The 15,842-nt window shown below is 51.8% G+C and overlaps 1 protein-coding gene across 2 annotated transcripts; it reads left to right on the forward strand.

The window, feature by feature from the left end:
• Positions 1–7,719: 7,719 nt before the first annotated feature.
• Positions 7,720–15,842, forward strand: LRRC73 (leucine rich repeat containing 73). Of its 2 annotated transcripts, XM_024193741.3 has the most exons (6): positions 7,720–8,934; positions 9,517–9,677; positions 10,622–10,744; positions 12,657–12,757; positions 13,504–13,687; positions 15,721–15,842. In XM_024193741.3, the coding sequence occupies exons 1-6, from the start codon at positions 8,663–8,665 to the stop codon at positions 15,789–15,791; spliced, it is 912 nt and encodes a 303-aa protein (XP_024049509.1). In that variant the 5' UTR covers positions 7,720–8,662; the 3' UTR covers positions 15,792–15,842. The 2 variants fall into 2 exon arrangements, with proteins under 2 accessions (XP_024049509.1, XP_024049510.1); XM_024193742.3 differs by lacking the exon at positions 10,622–10,744.

The raw sequence follows: 15,842 nt of genomic DNA on the forward strand, positions 1-15,842 counted from the left end.
GGGGAGGGGGAAGAAGTCTCCACAGTGCATTATAGCAGATGTATTCAGCTCATAGGCCTTCTGCTGCAGGGGCTATGGCAGGATGCAGATGTGCATCTCAAACTAGCCCTAGCTACTGGCTAGTCTTCTGGCAGCCATAACCAGCTAGTGCAAATGAGAGCAGTCTTCAAGCTATTCCAACCTATATCAAGGCAAAGAGTAGATAGCTGTATCTGGTTCTTGGCTCTCAGCTCCCCTCTAAGTGTATAGCACTTAACTATACATTGTCATTCATGGTGGCAATGATTAGACAATAGGCCAGGGAAAGTGTGGGAATTGCTCTACAGTGTGGTGGTTACAGCACTCACCTAGGACTGGGGAGACCCTGTCCCAGTGTTTCTGAAAAAAAATGAAATAGCTTCAGCAGGAATATCAGAGGCAGTCATGTTGTAGCTGGGTGTGCCTGTGCCCCAGGTCTGCCTCATTTCCACCCCTTCTCCCTGAGCAGGAACTGCGTAAGTCTGACTGTTGTTACGTCCTTGCTTGGCTTGTTTATTGGCACACGTGTATCCTTCCTATTCCCATATTGGACTTTGGAAATTTTTCCATTAAACTCCCAACAGTCCAGCCAAAGTAACATTCCCTTTGGGACTTCTACCAGGCCTGAGCTCCTCTTCCAGAGCCTGTTTTAAGTACACTCCCAAGCCAAATCAACAAATCACAGATCCTCTTTAAATGTGCCCTTCTTCAAATGCCTCTCCCTAAGACACCCTTGTGTACAGTCCTCAGAAAAATCAATAAACCACACATCCAGTCTCCCTTTGTCACGTGATACTTCCCAGGGCTCTCTCTGGCCACAGGTTCCTTTCCTGAGCTCAGGATTACCGGTCTTCCTCAGCCCAGGGTACCATCCTGTCATCTTCCTCAAGGCCCATCTTGCTGGTACTTCCTGTTTCCTTCCCTTCTTGAGAACTACCTGACTGTATATAGGGTAGAGGTGCCCACTATTAACCTTATTAGGAGGTACTTAACTGGCCACAGGTGGACTGAGTCCACTCCCTGTTAAGGGGCTAGTCCCAACTATGACAAGGAGAAACAGAGAAAACACCATATCAGACTATCCCTTAGCCTGATGGCTAGGGACCGCTCCTGTAATGTGGGAGAGCTCAGTTCAAACCCCTTCTCTACAGCAGGCAGAGAGCAAAATTGAACCAGGATCTCCCCCAACCCAGGTGAGGGCCCTAATGACCAGGTTATAAGGGAGACTTTTCCCTCCTCCCACCAGGCTATTCTATGACTCTAGCCTCCCTTGCCTTTATTGAAATGCAGAACTTTGAGTTGGATCAAAATTAAACATTTTGATATTTCTGAAACATTCTGATTTTTTTTTTTTTTTTTTTTTGGTTTTGGTTGAAACTATTTGCTGAACTCACATTTCACGATGACCAAACTCGCACCTTTTGGCAAATTATTTGACAAACAATTTTTGCTCAGCTCTGCTGCTTAGTCACCTGTCTCTTTGTGCCGCTTTGTAACTTTCCACTCTCCAAACCCTCTCCCTGCAGACCAATGTGCTCAAACTAATTTCCCAACCCTCAGACACCCTCCTTAGCAAAACTATTGTGTGATCCGAGTACAGTCATTAAGGTTGACAACTCTCTTTTGTGCCCAGTCTTAGAAAGATGTGACACAGCCTTACCAACAAAGATGGAATCCACGCATGCACAGACAGAGGGGCATTCATGATCCAGCAGTTTTCATAGTAAGAACTTCATAATATCAACCAGAATTCCTAAATTGTACATAGGTTCCCCTATGTTCATCACAGGCTCCTACCCAGGGATACAGGCACATTCTCACAACGCGTACACCCTGCAATGTAAGTTCCGTCCCAAAATAGCCTGTCTGGCTTCCCTTCTCAGGGCAGCTTATTTGGGTTTATGATCATCCAGAATGACCCAATCAGGATCACTTTGGCGGCAGTGTCTAGAGTCGGGTACTCTGCGTGGCTTAGAGTTGGGTACTCTGCGTGGCTTACTTTGGTCCACTGTCCTTTTTTCTAATGGCTTGAGTGCTAGGGCCTAGGTTCCAGCTAGTCACCTTCTGCTCTCATAATCTAGAATGAGTCTGTTCCTATTCTTCCCTGAATTCTGGTTCTTCCAACACCAAATGGAGCAGATGCAGCAGGACTGATTTGGAGATGGGGAAGGAGAGAGAGACAGCTCTAGGCCATTGGGCTCTAGGTCACTGGGATGATTCCAGCCCAGCTCAGCAGGGCCCAAAATTCATTCCCATCTGCCAGCTGGCCCACAGACACCAGATTCTCACTGCATTTCTTGCTAGGCCAGGCTCCATCAGAACTGGGTCTGCGGGGCTCCCAACACAGAGATGAAGAACTGTGTCTCCGCTCCACACCTAGAGATGGTTCCTCCAGCTTAGGCCCACTGCCTGGGTCCCAGCCCATGCCTCATGCTCACTGAAAGCCCAGCACATGTCAGTGTGCAGGGCTCTCTGGGGAGTGCCACACCTGAGTCTGGGACTAGAGACTGGCATAAGGTCTGCCCCCCCACCCCCCCATCCGCTGCTGTCCATGCTGCTAAGAGCGGCAGTGCGGCTTGTTTCATTCCTTTTCCCAGTCCCAGTTTGTATTCTACGAGCACTAGTGTGAGTGTACAGTGGTATTTTCTGCCCAGTAGGGTTTTATATTCTGCTGAACCATATGGAGGTCAGCCAGTGCTTTTGCATAAGAAAGAACAATACATACAGTCTGCAGCGTAAGTTTTGCTACATAAGCCCCTTCCCTATGGCTCACTAAATCTGGTCTGGGGCCAGGATTAGGAATGGATTAGCCACCAGTCCTTCTTGCCCAATGCCCCAGCTGTTTTCACAGCCCATGCCCCAAACACACAGAGTGGTGAGGAGAAGAATCATGCTTGGAACTAACAGCCTCTGTCCTCTCAAAGTGTTCCTCACTATATGGAGAAGCAGATCCCAGCACCAGGACCTTAGAAGTGGTTTAGCACTCACTCCAAGTGATGCTGCAGGGCTGCTACAGTTAATGGAAGTTGGACATGTCCCAGGGGCTCTCTTCCCAGAGCCACTCTCTAATAATAGCCCTTTTAGTGGGACATGGGTAATTGGTGCCTGGAGGTAATCATGAGGGAGAATGCAACATCTTCTCCCTTTCAACCTGCACTGGCCAGAGGCACTGCGCTATCTGACCATTCTTCCCGCTGGAGTACTGTGTATCAGTCTGGGCTGCTCTGACACACAGCCATTTTACTCACAACCCCACAGCAAAGGGCCTTATTCCCACTCAGACACCTAATCTGAGCACGTAAGAGATTCTGCAACTCCCTGTTTGCAAAACATCACCTGTACCAGCCCTGGACACCTAGATGCGGGGAGCCAGTGTTGGCACCACAATGGCCTCTCCTGCTCCAGGGCCCATGCAGTTACTTCTCCACACCTACTTTACTTCACAGAGTCTTCTTGCTTGGGTTTTTGAGCCTTTTGAAAACCTAGCCCCCCATCAACCGCCTCCATCTCCATCCCATCTTCTGTGAAATGGGGAGACAGATATTCACCCGCCTCGATAAAGTGGTGGCTGGAAAGTGCTAGAAGACAGCTAAGGATTATTCAGACAGGATGTTGACACCTCCAGAGAAAATTAGGTGCTGCAACCAAGGCCTTGGACTTGTCACCTGAGCCCAGATCCTTATCTGCCTTTTTCTGCTGCTCCCCTTTGGTTTCTACATGCTGCCTTGTGCAACCTCATGAAATGCAAACCCTGGCTCAAGTGACCCCTTCTCCCTTCCAAAGAGAAAAGTTGAATGGGTACTTAACATGCTTGTCAGGATCCTGTTTCTCCCTCACTTTCCATCTCCTCTCTCCTTCCCCACCTGTGCCTGATGCTCAGGAGCCTGGTTTTGCTTCCTTAAGTACTCACAAGATGTGATTTTGCTTGGGGGTTTCTATATACATCACCCAATCCTTTTCCTTAGCGGATTAGCTCTTTGCAGAAAGCTGTCTACGTATGCAGTTTAACCTAATCTTCACATCACTCCACTAGCTTCTTTTGCAATTTATACTGAGCTGAAATCTAGCTATAGTCTCTCTGCTTCCTATTTCCCACCAGCTATAGAAATCTTTTAGGGACCTCAGCATGGTGCTTTCCCAGCACCCTCTCATCTGCACCCGGGGAACATTGTGAATGGAAGGGGGTCAGGCCCCCTTCACCCGCATTGCTCACACTTAGTTCGTTCATTTAATGGGAGTGGGCCAGAAAAGTCCTGCGCAGTGAGTGTTGCTGAGGTAATCAGAGCTGGGATGTGTCCCAACCCCCTTCTCTGCCTCCCTGCACTGAGCAAAGGATGTGAGCAGAGCCTGGCCTGTCTAACTCAGATGATGAGCCCTGGGGGCAGGAACCATGTTGCTGAGCACACACCTCCAGTGTTTGTCAAAGAACTCCCCGGGTCTCAGGCCTCTCTGCTCTGACAGATCATTCCCTGATCAGCTTTCATTCACTCTCTCTACTGGATGAAGAAAGGCACAGGGTTAGTGGGGTAGGCAAACTGCCTGACTCCCTTCATTGCTACCATGTGTCCAGCTGCCTCTCCTTCTCTTCTTTCAGAGTAACTCTCCTGGGATCTACAATCCCCCGTCATTTCCCTGTCTCAGCCAAGGTTCTGTTAGTCCCATGATACCCTAGATTATCCCCGTTAGCCTTTGAGATTGTCAGGCTCAATGGGTAGTGATCAACAGCTCGATGTCTAGTTGGCAGCTGGTATCAAGTGGACTGCTCCAGGGGTCGGTCCTGGGGCCAGTTTTGTTCAACATCTTTATTAATGATCTGTATGATGGGATGGATTGCACCCTCAGCAAGTTTGCAGATGACACTAAGCTGGGGGGACAGGTAGATACGCTGGAGGGTAGGGATAGGGTCCAGAGTGACCTAGAAAAATTGGAGGATTGGGTTAAAAGAAATCTGATGAGGTTCAACAAGGACAAGCGCAGAGTCCTGCACTTAGGATGGAAGAATCCCATGCACCGCTACAGGCTGGGGACCGACTGGCTAAGCAGCAGTTTTGCAGAAAAGGACCTGGGAATTACAGTGGACGAGAAGCTGGATATGAGTCAGAAGTGTGCCCTTGTTGTCAAGACGGCTAATGGCATATTGGGCTGCATTACTAGGAGCATTGCCAGCAGATCGAGGGAAGTGATTATTCCCCTCTATTCGACACTGGTGAGGCCACATTTAGAGTACTGCAGCCAGTTTTGGGCCCCCGACTACGGAAAGGATGTGAACAAATTGGAGAGAGTCCAGTGGAGGGCAATGAAAATGATTAGGGGGCTGAGGCACATGACTTACGAGGAGAGGCTGAGGGAACTGGGCTTATTTAGTCTACAGAAGAGAAGAGTGAGGGGGGATTTGATAGCAGCCTTCAACTACCTGAAGGGGGGTTCCAAAGAGGATGGAGCTAGGCTGTTCTCAGTGGTGGCAGATGACAGAACAAGGAGCAATAGTCTCAAATTGCAGTGCGGGAGGTCTAGGTTGGATATTAGGAAAAATTATTTCACTAGGAGGGTGGTGAAGCACTGGAATGGGTTACCTACGGAGGTGGTGGAATCTCCATCCTTAGAGGTTTTTAAGGCCCGGCCTGACAAAGCCCTGGCTGGGATGATTTAGTTGGGGTTGGTCCTGCTTTGAGCAGGGGGTTGGACTAGATGACCTCCTGAGATCTCTTCCAACCCTAATCTTCTATGATTCTATGAAACCATGTGACTCCCTTATATGTTTTGCTGTGCAGAAGAAAATGTGCCTTCCACTCTGCCCTTTCAAGCCATGCTTTAGTTCCACCACCGCAACCCCAGGCCTTGGCCTCTGGGCAAGCCCCTCTGCATGGCTCTCCTCCATTTCTAATTTAAATAGCAGATCAATTCACATGCATAGAACTTGATCACCTTACACACAGGTGGCCCAAACCTTCACAGGGACAATTCCACTTGCAGACACCCCGGCTAAGACAACCCTCAAAATCTTTATACAAGAAGCAACTAGCTTTCTGTCTCTGTGACATTGGGCCTCCGTCTGTCCCTGTGTCCTGGCCCATCCTTCCACTTGGAAAATTCTTTTGCCCAAAGTCACTAGCCCTGGATCACAGAGGCTAGTTCAGGCAGGCCTGGATGTTAGCTGTCTTACTACACAAAAGAACCTGAGAGAGATTTGACTAAAGCCAATGGCCTCTGCAACCAGCTCCTCTGCAACTCCCCAAGCAAAGAAGAGAAAGTGCCTAGTCAACAGGACCCCCGAACCACCATTTGGAAGCTGTTGCTGCAGCCAGCCCTCATGGCGTCCCTTGTGGAGGCCCTCCGTTTTAACCCTTGCAGTGTAGAGTTTTATATCAAGCACTCTCACTAATGTCATACCAGGCATTTTACTTATACCCGTGCCACAACAATATTACTAACGGTGAATAATACAGCATCTTTGTTCCCAACATCACCTTGCTGGCCCCCAGCCTACCACCAACTCCCCTACCTACCAGTCCCTACTTAAGAAGATGTCTCTGATAGCAGCAGCCCTGAAAGCACCATTTAAAATCCTTTTCTCCCCATTTCTAGCCCAATAGCTTGACCCTCCCGGGGTTGGCATGTGGGGTTGTCTCACTTGATGGGTAGCTCTTTGACCACACCACAATATCTTCCCCACTCATCTCTGGCCTGGAAGTAGGGTCCTTTTTACACACATCTGGCCCTCTCAGATGTCCATGGAACTTATTAATTTCCTGGCCCTTTGACTGGGTGCTTCAGACAAGGCTCTGTTAGTCCCATGATACCCTAAAATATCTCCTCAGCCTTTGAAACCATGCAACTCCCTCCTCAGTGACTCTATTACCTGGACCACTGCCCTTCTCTTTGCCTTCCCACGCTCTGCTTTAATGCCACTAGGGCTACTCCTCTGGGCAAATCCCCTCTCTTGCTGTCTCTCCTTCTCCATTTGTAGTTCAATCACATGACATACCCCAGCAGGGTTCGGTTCCTTTCCCTAAGCCCGAGTTGCAACCCAGGTATCCAGCCTGGAGAGGCCAGTGGCCTGAACAGGGGAGTGGGAATCCGAAGCTCCTGACCACAGGGTGCAAATTCCTCCCCCTCTCATTGTAAGGGGGGGATCCCACCCCCAGGGGGACTAAGGGCTTCATGGGCCGAGGGGTGTGAGGTGCAAGGCCTCCTGCCCTAACTATATTTGGGGGGAGGGGATATATCCCAAAATAGAGGTGCAGCAAAGTGGCCTAAGGAAAGGGTGGGGGATGGGCGGTCCCAGGCTTTTTGCACGGGGCCAGGTACCTGCTGCCCCGCACCCAGCCAGGCAGGGGAGGAGGCGGAGGCGGAGGCTGCTGGTAGGGTGACCAGATGTCCTGATTTTATAGGGATAGTCCTGATTTTGGGGTCTTTTTTTTATATAGGCGCCTATTACCCCCCACCCCCGTCCCGATTTTTCACATTTGCTGTCTGGTCGCCCTAGCTGCTGGTCTGTGGCAATAGGAACCAGCCAGCCCTCGCCGGGCGGCCCCACACAAAGCCGGATCCCCGCAGCGGCGCTGGCCCAGGGGGCTTGGCTGGCACCAGGCACAGGCGGCTACAGCCCCTGCCGAGCCGGTAGGAGGAGCCGGGGCTGCGAGGGAGGAGCCGCTCCGGCTCGGCAACACGGTGATCCGGAGCAAGGTGCAGAGTGAGCCGGGCCCAGCCGGGGGCCCGGCCAGCTCCGCCCCGGGAATCCCGGTGCCACGGCAGCAGAGTCCCCGCCTCCAGCAGAGCAGGTGCAGCGGGCGGAAAGAGCCGTAACGCAGAGATCCCGGGCTGGCTGCCGCCTGCCGGGGGAAGGGAGCTGGGCACCGGGGTAGGGATGATCCGCGCCCGGGGAGGTCCCGGCCCCTGATGCGGCTCTGAAGCCGGATGACAGCGCAGCCCCTTTCCTTCCCCTTCCCCGGTCTCACGGGCCCCGCGGCTGCTTCGGCTCTGTCTCCCCGTATCATTAGCGGTGGGCTCAGATCCCTCCGAATCCGGTGTGACCCACGCGGTGATCCGGCTCCGATCTGGATATAAACCCTCCTTCTTGGTGATCCGGCTCCCGCGGTAGCCGGCTCCGTTGCGGATTGCACACCTCTTTCCCATCCCGGGAATCGTGCTCCTTGACTCTACCCGTAACTGCGTCGAATTTTGCAGCCGCTACAAGGATTGGAGACTATCTACCTGCTTCTATTTGGATTGCACATAGTTTCCTTGCATCGCTCGATTTTGCACAGCAGCGCTGCACTGACCCGATTGCACAACATCAGCACCGACACAGCTCCAGATTGCACGTGAGTTACTTGCAGGAATTGAGATTGCACAGCAGCCTTTGCACAGGTCCATATTGCACATTACTTACCTGCACCAATCCGTATTGCTCAGTAGCCTTGGGCTAATCCAGACTGCACAAAATCCTTTACACTAATTAGATTTGCACAGCAGATCCCAGCATTGATTGCACCAATCCAGATTGCACCTGCACTGATCTGGATTGCACATTATTCACTTGCACCAATTCAGATTGCACATTATTTACCTGCACAGATCCAGATTGCACAGCAGCTTCTGCAGGTGTCTGTGTGTGTTTGCTCACTGCCAAAACTGGTGAAAGATGTTGCCAGGGTCTATCCAGATCTCTGGGGAGACTTTATCAAGTGCTGAGATCCGTGACATTTGCGAGAGCCTGCGGGAGAACTCGGTGCGACTGCTGTCACTCCGGGGCTGCCAGCTTTCTGACCGGGATTTCGGGCGCATTTGCCGAGGGGTAGCGGAATCTCACTCCTTGGCTCAGCTCAACCTCAACCTGGGGATTGTGTCCAACATCAACCGGGTCAAGCAACTGGCAGAAGCCCTGAAGACAAACCGCTCCATCCAGTCTCTCTTGTAAGTAGGGGAGACCTTGCTGGTGCCATGGAGATGGGCCACCCCCAAGAGTGGCCATCCAGAAGTGCAGAATCCCTGCCCCCAGTGAGCACCCATGTCAGGAGATGTGCTTGCCCCCCGGCCTGTTCTGACAGGGTTGCCTCACCCCTCTGTGGCACTCTGTTGCTCTTCAGTCCTGTAAATTAATTCCTATTTGAGAAAAAATGTATTTGATTTTAAGCATCAAGTCCCCTTGCCCCATGCTGGGAGGAGGCCACCACTGCACCTCTCCCATCTGTATTCTCCTGGCATATCTGATATCTCTCCTATGTTGGAAGGGGGATGTCTCTGCATCCTTAATTCCCCAGACCCGTCTGTCCCATGCTGAGAGAGGACTGTCTCTGTACCTCTACCACCTGTCACCAGTCTGTTCTAAGCTCCCTCATTCAGGGACACAGCATCCCTAGGCATTTTGGAGTGTTGCCCCCACCAGGCAGTGGCATCTTCCTCCTACTCCCTCTGTTTCTCGGTTCCCATCGGCTGAGGCAGTCCCCAGTGCCCTCAGGAAGGCACATTAATAATCCCTAGCCTTTACCCACACAGCCTCCATGGGAGCCCCCTGACAGACGCCGGCCTAGCTCTCCTCAATCCAGCACTCTCCATCCATCCCTCTCTGGTGGCTTTGGACTTGGGAGACTGCATGCTGGGTGACGAGGGCATCAACTTGATCTGTGGGCTCCTGCCTCCCGATGGAGCCAAGTCAGGTAAGCAAAAGGGTCTGTGGGGTATGCAGTGGCCAATGGAACTCCTATATGGCTCAGGCCCCTCTGCTTAGAGCTAAACGTCCTTTGCCTGTGACTTGTTAGAGGAGTAGGACATAAAGTTTCTCCCTCTGCTGAGACATGGCACGAGGCTTCTCCTCCCAGCGTAAGTGCAGTGGAACAGTCCCTTAGTACAGGAGCCATTGCACCAGGTGAGGACTCTGCTTCCTCCTTGCGTAGTTCTAAGGGGAGGGAGCCGTGTCCAATGGAGCATGGCTCCTGGTACAGTGGACTGTTCCATTGGCACGATGCTAGTGGGGAATGGTGGCCAGTTTGCTGCCTCGTGATGGGAGAGTTTGAATTTAGGGGGAGGGAGGCGCAAGGCTTGGACTTCTGATTTGGTGTTAATATTTTGCATTTGTGAAGCCTGAGCTGTGATTGGTGCATTTACAATGAATGCAGATCAATGCACATTACATTCCTCCTCCCCCCCGCCCCTCCCCATCCTGCCCCGGAACTGGGATTTACAGTAAATTCGCCCCATTGGCTCCCCTGAGAATTAACACTGAATGATCCCTTGTGCCTGTTTTATGGGGAAGGGACTAACTGTCTGCTGGCTGAATAAGTTCCTCTTTACAGGGGATGAAGTCTGAGGCCTGGGCTCTGTCTCCACCCTCTCACCCCAGCACCCTAACCAGCTATTGACCTGAGGCCTCCCCAGGTATATGCTCACAATAGACACAGCAGCCACCCATCCTGAAACTCAAGCTTCACTACCTGCCTGTCCTGCCCATCTTCCCCTCCCACGCTGAGACTGCTTCTTGTGAGCAAATGAAGGGGCAGCACTGCAGGTTGTAGCGCTAATCAGATAATTAACCTCTCCTCTGGAAGGTTTGGTGACTTGTCTGGATCCTTAGGGTGTTCATTGGCTTCTCTCTCTTCTCCAGGCCTTAAGGAGTTAACACTGAGCGCAAACCCGGGTGTCACGGTCAAAGGTTGGGGGCGCCTGGCCATTGCAGTAGCTCACAGCTCCCAGGTGCGAGTGTTGAACCTGGACTACAACCCCCTCGGTGAGCGGCACAGGCGTGAGAGGCTCTGAACTAAAGCTTGACAGGCTTTGTGTGAGTTTGCTGCTGCTGAAGGTGCTGGTCTGGTGGCCCTGGAGACTGAATCTAGACCAGGGACATCCTGGGCACTGGCAAGGCAATGCAGGTTCCTCCACACTGTCCCTTCTGCTGGTCCTCTTCCCTGCCCTGGAGATGAGAACTAGGGTGACCAGATATTAGGAGATTTGTCTTATATAGGCAACTATACCTCCCACCCCCCACAAAAAAAGTGTCCCAATTTTTCACACCTGTTATGTGGTCACCCTAGTGAGGGGGGAGTTCATTCTTCAGAGCCCATTCAGTTCTCTGCTTGAGACTGGGGGCCAGTTAGTTCCACTTGTGCTGATAGTTTGTGTGATGAGGACACGTGTCCTGCCAGGAAATGCATCAAACATGCTTCACAGAGGAGATAGCAGCTGCAAGCAACCTAGAGAGGAAAGACTGTGTCCCGCACCTCCATCCCCCGGGGACTCTGGACTCCCCTTGTCCCACAGCTGTGTTTGCCTGTGTCAGGCCTCAGCTCAGGTGGTGACCTTCCTCTGTTCCCTCCCATTCCCAATCCCTTAGGCCTGAGCAATTGGCCTGCCAGATGGAAAATGCCCCCCTCCCCCCTTTCCTCCAGCTCCTTCCCCGGATAATAGCATGGAGAAGAGCCTGGCAATGGTTGCCATGGAAACCAACTCTCCTTCTCCAGCTTGTGTTGCTGGAGCAGGATTGGCAGCTGGTGAGGCAGAGACCAGGCCATGTGGCTCTCCTACCTCACCCTGCCCCAGGAAACTAGGCCAAGCATCTCTCTCTCCCCCCCTGCCCCATCCCCCCACCTCCACCCCACCCCAGCAGAGACCCTGGCTGGCTGGGTGCTTAGACTCATAGACTCATAGACTTTAAGGTCAGAAGGGACCATTATGGTCATCTAGTCTGACCTCCCGCATGATGCAGGCCACAAAAGCTGGCCCACCCAATTTCCCTTATCTCAGCTGTTGAAGTCTCCAGATCGTGATTTGAAGACTTCAAGTCGCAGAGAATCCTCCAGCTTGAGACCCCTGCCCTATGCTGCGGAGGAAGGCAAAAAACCTCCAGGGCCTCTGCCAATTTACCCTGGAGGAAAATTCCTTCCCGACCCCAAATATGGCGATCAGTAGAACCCCGAGCATACAGGCAAGATTCTCCAGCCGGACCCACATCTTCTACTCTGTGTTAAGAGTTCCTAACATGGTAGCTGATGGAGCCCCACCTGTGACTGTCCCCTGCCTCCTTCCTGGGGATTTTCAGGAGAGTGCTTCACGGGCACTGGCTGCCAGTGGGGTCAGCCCCAAAAGAGCCGTTCCCCTGCAAGGGGTGACAGCATGTCTGCTGGCTAGGACAGTAGACTCCTGGGTTCTATTCCTGACTCTGAGAGGGAGTGGGAGCTAGTGGTCAGAGCAGAAGGGCTGGGAGCCAGGACTCCTGAGATCTATTTCTGGCTCTACTACTGACTTCCTCTCTGACCCTGTGGCCAGTCACTTCCCCTCTCTGTGCCTGAGTTTCCCAACTGGTGATGACGGGAGGCTCTGAGATCCTTGGGTAGGTGGATGGAAGGTGCTGTGTATGAACAAAGTCTTCTTGTAAGAGAAACAGTTTCACTATGTTCCTTCAAGTTCTCCTTGTTCACTCCCAGAACAGCCAGTCACAGCCCACAACTAACAATCCATCCCCCGCAACCTGTCTCTTTTCACAACCAACAACCCTTCACTTCCTCCTCCAAAGTGTTCTTGGCACATAGGGATTAGCTGGTAGCATTGGGACGGGGTAGTCCCATGATCTGCCTGGCCCAGTGGATGCATGGTCAGTGTGAAGCCAAACTCTGCTGACATCCCCTGGCTTTCTTCTCCTCCAGGTGACCAGGTAGCAGGGATGCTGGCTGTTGCTGTGGCCTCCAGTCGCACCCTGGAGGTTCTGGACTTGGAAGGAACAGGACTTACCAACCATTCGGCCCAGGTAAGGAGTGTCTGGTGCTGATATAGCATCATCTGCATCTCAGGGACACAGGTGTCAACAAACAGTGGAGTCCCCAACCCTGAGATGTACCTCCTTCCCTCCCCCCCATCAATGGATCCTCTTCTCAGAACAGTCTCTGCACCTAGAAGTACTGTTACTATCTGTTCCTTTCCCTGACCCATGGCTCTCAGCCCTTAGAGGTCCTGCTCAGCCCTAGCCACTGGAGGGCGAAAGAGCAGACTTTTTGCATCTCTGGTTCTCTGGAAAAGTGAAGGAGAAGGTTTGGTTTCAGGAACAAGGTTTGTGAATAAGTCTTGGAGTTTAGGCTTAGAGCGGGTAGGATTTGAGATTAGGGGGTTATAGATGATTATCTGCTTTTGCAGTCTCTTCTCTGAGAAGCTCAGCTCATGGTACTGAGATTTCCCATTTTCTCTGTCTCGTCTGACTCAGGCTTACAGGGGACACAGCTGGAGGTGGCAGGGGACATTTGCAGGTAGGAGAGAGCAGGAGTAGTTTCCTCCTTGGGTATAGCCAGGAAGTCCTGGCAATGGTCTCAGGTGGAGAGTTCTTGGTGTCCCTAAAAGCTGGTGTGGGGGGCTCAGAGCCAGTGGAGGCCAGAGAGAAGAAACGAGGACAGGCGTTGGGGCGGATGAAGAGAGTACAAAGCAGCTCTGAACCCCTTTCCCGTCAATCTGACTTCTGTCTGTGCTGCCTCTCTACCCGCTTCTGGCTCTCGTTCTGCTCAGACCTTGCTGGACATGGTGGAGAATTACCCAACAGCCCTGCGGACGCTGATCCTGGCAGAGAACAGCATCAGTCCTGAACTGCAGCAGCAGATCTCGGACCTGCTCTCCGAGGGTGAGGAAGAGGAGGAGAATGAGGCTCATGAAGTCACGGCCAGGGAGAAGAACCCCTGGATCTGCCAGAGCAGTAAGACCTCTGGGACCCCAGAGAGGTGGAGATGAGGCTGGACTGGGGAGGCTGGCAGGAATGAGGGTTCCGTGATGTTTTCTGCTGGGATGAGCATGTCACTGTGGGGTTGGTAAATGGACAAGGTCCCACCTCATTGTGGGCTGGAATACAAACTGACTTCAAGTCTCATCAACCAGTTAAGTAGAGTTGGGCTGGGTCAGTACTTCTATAGGAAGCCTCCCAGGACAATCCGGCTTCTGCAAGAAGCAGAGGTGGGGCTCAGTGGGCTCTTTCCAGTACCAGTGCCCCAGCATGATGCTGCAGGAATTAACATCTTTCAGCAGAGACGTAAAATCAGAGTCATGAATATTAAAGCTCTCGTGGGTCTTTTCATAAAACTTGGGGAGTTGGCCCTGGTGTCTCAGCTAAATTCCAGCTCATGTCATTCCAGGCTGCTTCCCTAAATTCCCCTCCAATTTGAATGGGGTAAACCTTGTGAGGGTTACCAGCACTATATTCTATCTGCAGTGGCTGTATTTGAAGGAAAGGGATATTGTAGCGATTCCAGTGAGCTATTGTATACCAGTGTTTGATAGGAATCCAGCAGAACTAACAGGGATAAAGGCAAAAAGGAGATCTACCCAGATCCTGCTCATTGTTTAACCCAAGCTCCCCTGTTGTCCCATCAAAATAGGAACTAGTATAGCTGCTCCTAAAGCACCGAACAAATCCAGACTCCAATGCCATAGCACCACAAAAACTTGGAACTAGTACCTGGATCCAGCCAATTTTTGGCCAATGCTCACCCCTGCCCACTCCCAATTCCAGTGTCTAAATAGAGAACAAGTATAGCTGCTCATAATGCACCAAAAACATCTGGACCCTGACACATCTCGGTGCAGCAGTGCCCCAAAACCTGTCTCCAACACCCAGATTCTGTGAGATCCAATCAATATTTCGACCTCGTCCCCCAAATTTCATTGTTCAAATAGAGACCAACACAGCTGCTCTAGTCCAAAAACATCTGGACCCCAATGCTTCCTGGTGCAAGAACCTGACTCCAGCATTTGGGAAGAAGGATGGGGTGGTCTGCTATTAAATAGCCTTCTCAACAGAAACACATATGTGTTCAGCTCCATACACACCATCCTCAAGGTGCTCAGCTGAGTTTGGGGAAGAATTCTTTTGGCAACAGTGGCTGGTTCTTTGTGCAGTCACGTGCTGGCCAGAGCCATCAGGAGCAGTGGAGAGGGTGAGGTAATGGTATGTCCTATCTGCTTTCCGGCTTCACCTTCCTCTTTAAAACTGACCAGGGAAGTTACATGTCAACCCTCCATTCAGACAGTGTGAAGAGCGGGAATTTCCAGGTATCAGCTGGGAAACAAAGTGCCAAGTGCTGGTGGTCACATGGCCCCTTGGTTCCCATATGTATTAGGGGCAGATCTGCTGCTTACTCCTGTAAACCCTGCAGCGCCAGCACAGCTAAAGGGGGGCGAGCTTGATTCTGTTCTTGTGGATTGGCAACAGAAAGGGTTGCGAAGTTCAAGCCAGTTATACCTGTACAGCCTCTCTGAGAGCACAGGAGTTGTGATTGAGGGCAGACTTTGCAGGCAGTGAGATTGCACAGGTGTCACTGAAGGGCCAATTTGGCCAGCAGAACCCATAGTGCTCATGATGATGGACAGACTCTCAGATCCCAGGGGGAGTTTTCAGGGCTGGCTTTTCCTTTGTAACCTGAGCACACGGCGTCCCTGGGAGACAATACATCTGGATCCCCGCAGTGGCATTTGGGCAGTCACTTTAAGGTCCCCCAGACAGCATTAACTCTGCCATGTTGCACAGAGTGTGCATCTGGTCACCTCTCCGTCTCAAAATCCTCTCTGGCTTCTGGCTCCTTCCATGTTAGCCAAGCTCCTCCTTAGCCCTCATTTGCTCTGCATCTCTCGTGTCCTTTGTCCCCTTCTCTCACTCTCGACTCTGCGCCTGGTGTCCAGACCTGTGTTCTTCTCCAGCTCAAATGTCTAACATTCTCTCTCCCATCTGCTCCACAGATCCCAGCTCCCAGATGGTCTTGGTGACGTCAGGTCTGGGCGAGAGCCTCTTAGCAGAAACAGAGATGTGACTAGGATACTCCTGCAGCGTCTACTAAGAAAAGCAATGTTTGCCTGTATGG

The sequence above is a fragment of the Terrapene carolina genome, unplaced genomic scaffold (genome assembly GCF_002925995.2).
Source record: "Terrapene carolina triunguis isolate 2854851 unplaced genomic scaffold, T_m_triunguis-2.0 Scaffold85, whole genome shotgun sequence".
NCBI classification, from domain to species: domain Eukaryota; kingdom Metazoa; phylum Chordata; order Testudines; family Emydidae; genus Terrapene; species Terrapene triunguis.

Bases quoted from the DNA above. Each gene is read 5' to 3' on its own strand.
- LRRC73 (XM_024193741.3), top strand. From the start codon at position 8,663: ATGTTGCCAGGGTCTATCCAGATCTCTGGGGAGACTTTATCAAGTGCT. The intron at 9,678-10,621 runs GTAAGCAAAAGG...TCTCTTCTCCAG, and splicing joins TCCCGATGGAGCCAAGTCAG to GCCTTAAGGAGTTAACACTG. The intron at 12,758-13,503 runs GTAAGGAGTGTC...CGTTCTGCTCAG, and splicing joins TTACCAACCATTCGGCCCAG to ACCTTGCTGGACATGGTGGA.